General features: G+C 39.4%; 1 protein-coding gene across 2 annotated transcripts in view; it reads right to left on the bottom strand.

Moving 5' to 3' along the window:
* NEURL1 (neuralized E3 ubiquitin protein ligase 1) overlaps nucleotides 1-9,300 on the bottom strand; it is a 182,485-nt gene that overhangs the window by 28,595 nt on the left and 144,590 nt on the right. For both annotated transcript variants that reach the window (XM_018553409.1, XM_018553411.1), the window contains exon 3: nucleotides 7,311-7,632. In XM_018553409.1, coding sequence (XP_018408911.1) covers nucleotides 7,311-7,632 — 322 coding nt within the window. The remainder of the gene's footprint in view (nucleotides 1-7,310; nucleotides 7,633-9,300) is intronic.

The following is a 9,300-nucleotide window of genomic DNA, read 5'->3' as shown; positions in this document are numbered from 1 at the left end:
TTTTTTTGGTGTGTGAAAGGCGCTTTTGGGGGGGGGGGGGGGGTATTCTCACTCTGTATAGCTACATAAACTGTCCATATATCGAACTTGGTGCAAAGTTGTTCACTCTAAGGTCATTCCAAAGGACAAGGGAGCACTCTTTGCATCTGGAGGAAATTATGTTTAAAAAAGCCTGAATTGTTTAAATAAAGTAAATTATAAATGCATTTTGAAATAAACTGTTTTGCTAAGAATGTTATGCAACTTTTTACAAGGCAGAAATGTGTCCATTTGCCAAAACTGGAAGATTGTTTAACTGGCATCAAATATAAAAGACACATGAGGGTTTTGTTGGTAATTTGGGCAATCCTAAACTTACATATCTCTTATGTAAAGATTCTTTATTGGTGAGCAATTACCCTGAACCCCTGAGGATCATCAGCAACTGTGTCGCTGACTTGCCTACAAATCAGGATACTTTACAAAGTTATACATAAATTCTAGGGCTAACTAATAACCTATACCCCTCATCCTACACTAAAAGTGGTCTGTGCTCAGAAGTGCAGTGAAGGACAAGAATATATTGATACTGTCATCTATTGTAAGCAGATAAAAAGTAAGATATTTTTAAAAGCCTCTCACTAATGCTATACAGTGCTTGGAATACCAGTTTTCCCATAAATGAAGCCTGTACTGACCATATGGAGGCTTTACCTTCTAGAACTACTAATTTTGTGACTCAACAATTGACTTCAATCTTTTGAGGTACTGATCTAGAACATGTATGCAGTATAGGAGCTCTGACTAACTATGACCTTCCAATCTGTGTGCTTGTTCCAGATAAATGAAGTATTACTGTCACAAATTGTTAGACAACTAGCATCCATACAGGGAGGTCACCTTTTTTTTTTTTTTTTTTACAGAGGAGAATGGATATTCTAGGCTGAATGGAAATAGGTAAAGTCCTCACTCCTGTGAATTGCCTTCCACATGGGAGAACAATGGACAGGGCTCAAATGCCCATTTTCCATTAGCAACAGATACACAGACACAAACACACACAGGTTCTGAATAAAATCCAGCACATTTAAGATTTAGAACTTAAGCCAGCCAAGCACTATAAACATCATCATCAAATAAAACAGGGTGGGAGGGAGTATGACCAGACCAGATGAACTAACTATAGGACATCCCGTAATGTTCCTCCGCAATTTATTGCATAACGTATTGCACATTTAATTTGTTTTAGCAACAGGCACTTCAGTGCACGCTAGTGAAAAACTACTACGGCTTTGTCATATTTTGTCAACACAGCAGATGTTTTGATTATCCTGACCATTATAAATCCCTATCTGACATAAACCTACTGAGTTTTTACTGGTTTTAGGCAGGACGTCATCTGCCTGCAAGAGGATGAATATAGCTTTCTTGTGCTAAACATGACCTGGGAAAGAATTATGAGACGCTGATCATATCAGGAACACAAAGAAAGCCTAAAAGGGAAAAAAAGATTTTCCAGTAATTCTGCTTCACACCGAATTTTATGTTAAGATTATTTAACGTATAGGACAGCAAGTGTAATAGAAGATAATGGATAAATGAAACATTTGTAAGTACCTCCTGAAGATAGCTGTTTGTCGTGGGATAGAAGCCATGGGCGTCATCCTTCTGAGCTTGAGCAGGCTATCACAATTACAGCATCTGTAACTCCATTATTCAAGGTGAAAACCCTACAAAATACAGGGCCTCTTCACCTGTGACACAGACTCCTGCATATTGTGGTTATGCTGCCCCTGGTCCATATAGGAAAGACTATAGGATCATTTAAATGATGGTTTCAGAAACAATGCCCAGATACATGATTAGCTATCGAAGAAGTGTAGACAAAAAGGAAAGGGATACCAACAAGCCTATAGCCATGCATTTTGATAAGGATAGCCACCAAGTCCATAAACTTAGAGGCCAGGTGATTGACCAGTACTCCAAATCCCATCGTAGAGGTAATAGAGCTTGCATTCATTTGGATTTTGATACTCTTTCACTATGTATTAACATGCATGCAGTATGGGCATTATGATTTTTTTTGGTTGTATTAGAGTTTAGCATAGGTGCCAAGAGAGTGCTATTTAACTGCTTAACAAGAACAAAATCAAGATACTGACCCTTATGATCTCTTTATGTATGTTATTCTCCAGGATTACCTGCACATGATTTATATCTTTGTTAATTTTATACATCGTATAGTCATATGATCGTTCATCGTATGGCCAATCATAAGGTACTAAGTGAATGTTTTTTGGGGCAGCAATCCTCCTCCAATCACAGAATGTCTTGTATTCTTTAAAAAACAGAACGATAGTGAGGACGGGGCTGGTGATGCGACTGGAGAAGGGCTACAACCAACTAATCAATAACAATCGATAATGAGAATAGTTGTCAACTATTCTCATTATCGATTAGTTGGTTGAACCCCCTAGCTCTCTCCTCCATGCTGGGAGGAGGGCACAGCAAGAAGTGGGCGGGTGTAATAGCCAGCCTGCTATTGGCTACTGCAATTTGAAATGGTCAATAGCAGGCTGGTTATTGCACCCGCCCCCTACCTGCTGTATTTACATTCATCTGCCATCTGCGGAATCTTGCCACTGGCAGCCGTCACTCTCGCTGAAGCTATTCAAGCGCCATGTGCTTACAATACAATTTAAAAACAAAAATTATAAAAAGGTGGGAAAAAAGTAATTTTCAGTTTCGGCCTGACAAATTCTGCTGCAGTTCTATTCATTTCAATGGCACCCCAAACATGCCTCCCACTCGCAATGTGATCGCCCGCACTGGAACGCACGATACCGCAATGCCGTGCGTTTCAGTGCAGTGCAATTGCAAAAAAATGTATATGCAGTTTTATTCTGAATAAACTTTGTGTTTGTAACACGGCAATTGTGTATTTTATTTTAAATTGAGGATGGTATTTAATTTTTTTATCCGATTAATCGAAAAAATAATTGGCCAACTAATCCATTATGAAAATAATCATTAGTTGCTGCTCTAGACTGGAGTACTGTACAGCTCGTGTCACATCTCTCCCTCTCTTCAGTGTCTAGAAGCCTGGCCTTGCGTGCAAAGTAAGATTTTGCTACTTTGCAAATGCCTTCTGCACATAACACACAGCTTTTTAATGACAATTCACACACCCAGTGCGGTGCACATATTATCATTTTGCCCTGGCAAAATCTGGCTTTAATGTATCAGGGTTGCAGAGAGAATATGTAGGTGCCCATACACAAAATTTCCGTCCGATGATCGAACCATCGTCCGAAAATCGTTAATGAGAACAGTCGTACGAAAATTGTATGACGACCCCATCCTGCCGCGACCATCGCGGCAGGATTAGTGGTCTTTAGTAGAAATCACGAATTTGGTTAATCGACCACACGGATTTTCATTTGCACATGAGCAGTGTTCATTTTTGTTTGCACATAAGCGGTGCGATATTTTCTGTACGAAAACGCCATCAACCTATCGAATTTCGTACGATTTGACAGAAGTTTTCTAACCTGCAAGTAAAGTTAAAAGTTGTACGATTGTACAGTATTTGCGGTTGTACACTGCCCATCAACCTTATGAATATCTGACGAAAACTAAACGAAATTCGGCCGATATCCGTAAGTTGAAAGGGCACCTTTACACGGAGATAAAATGAGAAAAAACTGTCACTGTCACAAATACTGTTGCATTTCACTACTCCAACCACAGCTAACCTTTGTAAGTTTAATAAGGTGAACCGTACACGTGCTAAAAGACATTTGCACCATTGCAGTAATCTGAACATGTGGGTGCTCAATTTAAAAACAAAAATTACAATATAAAATATTTTCTAGGTTCACATAAAGGAGTTCCCAGGCCACACTAAAATTGGGCTCCCTCAAGCAGTGTCATTGTAAGCAATAACTGCTGATCTTTCACAGCCAAATTGAAATAACATTTATGTTAAATTTGTTACATGTTCCTATTCACACAGCATTAGCAAAAATAAATAAAAAAATGCTACTTTCAGTTAAAATGCTGACGTTGCACACAAAAGCTTTTTTTGGTATAGGGGATGCATGGGCAGAGAAAACCACATTGTACAAAGCAGTCTTCAGCAGAAGTGAATTTTTATTTCACCTGGAAAACCTTATTAAAATAGTGGAAGTGAGCCAGTGAGAAGGGACATATAATTGGTCTATCTGACCACAAGAGAGAATTTCAGATTCCCATTGGTAACAATATGTAAGTTTTCTTGTGCAATATGTCTGACATTTTTACTGCAAACATTCCAGTCAATAAAATCTTCAGAGTTGTTTATGTGTAACTGGAACATTAAAATGCAGGCAAATGATAACCAGAAAAGTATAATGTTGGATGTGTCTGGCTGCAGATGTTTCCACACTGAAATCTGCATTGCTGTGTGCTAATGATCTGCTATTTCAGCTGTTACAGTGTCCAACTATAGTTTTCTAATTTTCCTACTGCCACTATTCGTATTCATTGTAACACCTCTATTGTTCATGGCCAGTATCCAGCAGCATAGCACACCTCAGCACAATAAGAACAGACTGAGGAAAATTGGAACTCCTAATATGGTGATGCTATTGGCTCTGTCCTATACATCTCACATTGGCTGCTCATCTCTCCAGGCAGGTGCAGACACTGAATAGCTGTTTCAATAGTACAATTAACATTATCTTTGTGTCTATTCTAATAGACAAAACATGTAATTAATGAAAACATGAGAGACAAGTTCAGAAGAAAGCATTACCAGGATATAATTTAGCAATGTGATGTGCAAGAAAACCCATCATTGTTGTAAATGAGTGCTCAGGGGTATACATGTAATATGACTGTGAGGGCAAGGTCAAAAAGTATTTTCATTAATAGAAAGCAAATCGTGCTACATGGAATAGGTCTACCATACCACAGCATCAGACATATTAACAATAATGGGTTGCACCAAGAGGTGCTATAGGCACATAATTCACCCTGAGAAAAAAAGCAACGGTGCACGAGGAATATGGATGCAGAGGCAGCTACCTACATCTACCAAACTGAAGACCACAGGAATATAGGTGGCCAGCATCACTGGTACAAGGAAAACTGGGGACATTAGAAATATTAGCAGCCCACCTTTATAAATACAATAGTTTTACAATTTGTAACTCAGAACTATGCTTCACTTTTTTTTGACAGTAACACAAATAGGGGTGTAATTTTTAAACAATTTCCAGATCCATTTGCCCTGCAAAATTGCATGTACATTCGTTCTGTGCGATGCAATATCAGGTAAATACAGTCTTCAGGCCACTAGATGAAGCTGAGGAACACAGAAAAAGAATATTATGATTTCTATGCTCCTAAGCTCCATCTAAGACTGTATTTACCTGATATTACATTAATTCTGGAAATAAAAAATATGTTAACATTTGTTTTTGCCTCCATTCACACAAAACAAATGTACATGCAACTTTATAGGGTGAATGGCTATGCAAATTTTTGCAAACACTCCCGATAGTGTTTTAGGTGTATATGAATGTCATTGTTTCTTAGATACTCAAAAGTTGCGTTGTTGCTCAGTGAGAACTTTATAGAGAATTCATAAGGTGAAATATTAAAACACTACAACTATATTTTAGCAAAAGACATTCTGGAACTATGAACAGAAAAAAGGGGACCCTTGCACCATAGGGAACATTTTTCTTGCTATCTATTGTCTTCTGTGACACTATCATATAAATTAAAGCAACATATGGTTGCTTGAAAAAAAAATAAAAAATCATACTGTATGGTTGAGATTTTTCTTCACAATTCTAAGATTGTACAGCAGATGGCTGCACCACCTCCTGAAACACTGAAGTAATGCACATCCTTTAGTAAATTTATTTCCATTTGCATCTATAAAAGAACTAAAGAGTGTGCCACATATGTGTTTAAGGTGAACGTTTCTAATTTTCCGGTTATATCTTTCTTGTGAAGTCATAAGAGCGGTTATTGCACCATATATGGATACGCAGTTGTGCAATTTTGCTTTTCCAATTATGTAATAAAATCTGAAAATGATTTTGAATGTTCTTTTCAAAGAGGCCACATCATTTTTTTTTTGCTGCTAATTCTTTTAAATGTCAGTCAGGCTATAAAGAATTGAGAGCCCTATAGACTTTGCACAATCCCCCGTGCCTATTATTGTGGGACATCTGGCCAGCACCCAGCAGGAGAGAAGTAAAAGTTCAGCCTCTCTAAGGCTAGGACCTGTTTAGGAGAGGCCATAAAGGAGCTCCAGTCTCAGCTCTCTATTACTTAGAAAAAAAATTTTTGGTGAAGAAACCTAATATTCAACATGGTCACTGTCAGCACACACAAACGTAAGATGACAGTTGTCCAATACCTGCAGTTTCAATATGGATGACAAACAAACAGAGAAGGGGGCAACATAGTTGTTCTAGGTGTATGCTGTATATATAGACAAGTGAAAGGTTATAGCATGGCTGAATAAGAAAGATCCAGAGTTTGCCAAATTCCATCCAAACTAGCAAATTTTGTAAAGCAGAAAGCATTTGCTTATCTCACTTCCATCACAGTTTCCAAAAAATAAAGGGGTTTATTCTTCATTTTACTATAGCGGACGGAGCCATACAAATTATTCCGTTATGCCCTTGTGACCAAATGTATATTCCGAACCACTGATTTATAGTACAGATACAGGCTAATAATATACAGAAATGGTTATATGATGGCCACATACACTAGCAGATACAGTCATATGACTGGATTTTAGATTTCACCCCTTCTATACACATGAGCATATTTATTAAACTGGGGAGTTGTTTGCACTCCATACACTGTGACTATCGCCAGACGTCTAAATGTACCCAATATGAAGGATAAACGGCCTATTTATATACCAAAATATGGCAACATGATAGACTATTATGCTAAAAAAAACGTAATACAATATACTAGATTGTTATATTGGATGCTGTCCCATGCTTATTAATATGACTTTCACAGTGAATAAAAGATACAAGATTATAGAGCAACACAAGATCAGGGACATGATAATAACCTGCAAAGGGAATCAGAAATAGTAATACGATTCCCAGACTATTGTAGGTACCTTATATTCTGGTGAGTTGATTGAAAAAAAGAACGCTTTTGAATCTTAAAAAACTGGAGCTTCAAAAAAAAAAAAAAGTGGTTGGGTGACCAATTGGGACCCATCATGAGTAGGTTGATCACATTTTCGGTAGAGAAGTGCAAAATAAACATTGCAAGTGCCTTATAGCAAAATAAACTATGCTTACCTAGTAGCTCCACACCTCGTGTCAGCCCATAAACATCGATTAAAGCCCAGAGGGGTTCTGTAGTCCGCACTCCACTGAAGAACAGCATTGCCCCAGAGTCATTAACCCGGTAAAACACTCGACCCTTTTTATCCACCCAGAATGCTATGATGTTTCCTTCGTTAGCAAACTCTTCAGGTAGTGCCTTGGCCCAGAATCCACTCTGAGAGACGAGGTCAGGACAGGCATATTTAGGTAATGTGTCAGGATTGATCCGTGATGGATCTTTGGAGGTGAATCCAAGTCTGAGAGCACCACTCCAACAGCACTGTTTTTTGGTTATCTGAAAAAGAAGTAGTAATTTTAAGGATTGTGTATACAAATTCAAGATGTTTCAAACACAATATTCATGAAAGTAGAGACTATTCAAATGACTGTTTCTTTGCATCTGTAGCACTAGTCTGTATACTTTTAGTTGCTCTAGCAATGCACGTACATGAAAGCACCCATGCGTCACTGTGCTTCTATGATTACACATTTACCTTACCTAGCGCCTCCTGCTTCATGGACAACTGGCGCACGTACATTAGTTCCCCAGTAACAGATAAGTTCTAGTGACATAACCTAGTAAAAAACTGAGAAGTTGCTAGAAACTAGTCTTGTGGCTTATCCATTTAGATGTAATGGTCTTTGAGCTCTAATGTTATAGAGCCGGTAAGTGTATGTAAAGGCAAAAGGTTTTTGTTTTAGATTTAGGGAGTAGAGAAGGTTTAGGCCAGGGGTGCCCACTAGGTAGATCGCGATCTACCAGTAGATCGCAAAGTGAAGACTGGTAGATCTCGATCGGCTCACTGAACTGTGTCCTGTCCTCCTGCAGTGCTCGTGCGGCTAAATGTGTTAGGCGCCGCAGACGGGAAGGAGAGAGTAGAGGAGACTTGGGAAGCTGCTGCAGTGGAGGTAAGAAAAGACAGACCGGAGAGAGACAGCAGAGAGAGGGAGAGAGAAGAGACAGCAGATAGAAACAGGGGAGAGAGAGAGGAGAGGGCCGGTTCACACCACACAGTCTGCGTTCCAGAGTGTTCAGCCTCTAAACGCATTGGAACGCAAGCCGGCTGGCTCCCTGCGTTCAGGGGAGGGGGCGTGGCGGTGCATTTAAGTGAATGGCACCACAGCCACGCCCCCGCCCTCAGTGTGATCACCCGCACCCGGAACGCAGGCACATTAATGCCTGCATTCCGGTCCAGCGCGATCTGCAAAGATGCAGCATTTTTGCCGATCGCACTGGACCGGAATGCAGGCATTAATGTGCCTGAATTCCTGGGGCGGCGATTGCACTGGGGGCGTGGCTGCGGTGCCATTGACTTCAATGCACTGCCATGCCCCCTCCTGCCCCTGAATGCAGGTGTTTTTTCATTGGTAGATCTCATTGAGCTCGTCATTTGAAAAGTAGATCTCCAAACGAAAAATTGTGGGCGCCCCTGGTTTAGGCCCTCTATCAAGTTTTTATTGCTGCCTGTGTTCCGCCTGGGGAGAGTTTCCCTCTATTTGTCCTGATGACTGTTGTCAATAATTCAGAAGGTGATGTGAAATCCAACATTTTAGCGTTGAAAGCAAGAGCTGAGGGGACATCTTCCAATAAGGACAAATATTCCAGTGACAACTGTCTAAGATGGGGACACGCCTTCCACGTCCTGCAAAATCACCCCAGCTGGATACTGACTGTCAATAATAACCTGCATGTGGATTTAGCCATCTATTCAAAACAAAAAAATATTTTTTTTTATACATACACTTTGGGTGTATGTCTGCGCTAAATAAAAAAAAAAAAAAAAAAAAAATCATCATATCCAGTACTGTGCAATACATGCATATTTTGTGCATATTTACTCCTTAAAAATGCTGCAAATACAGAAAATACCTGTTGATAACAGGGCCAATATGTATCTTTCTATACCTGCAGTGTTTAAACTATATACAACAAATGAAACATACAGACATGGTCACCTATTTT

Source organism: Nanorana parkeri, unplaced genomic scaffold (genome assembly GCF_000935625.1).
Source record: "Nanorana parkeri isolate BGI_ZX_2015 unplaced genomic scaffold, ASM93562v1 scaffold119, whole genome shotgun sequence".
Classification (NCBI taxonomy): domain Eukaryota; kingdom Metazoa; phylum Chordata; class Amphibia; order Anura; family Dicroglossidae; genus Nanorana; species Nanorana parkeri.
This window is presented reverse-complemented; position numbering and strand designations above follow the sequence as displayed.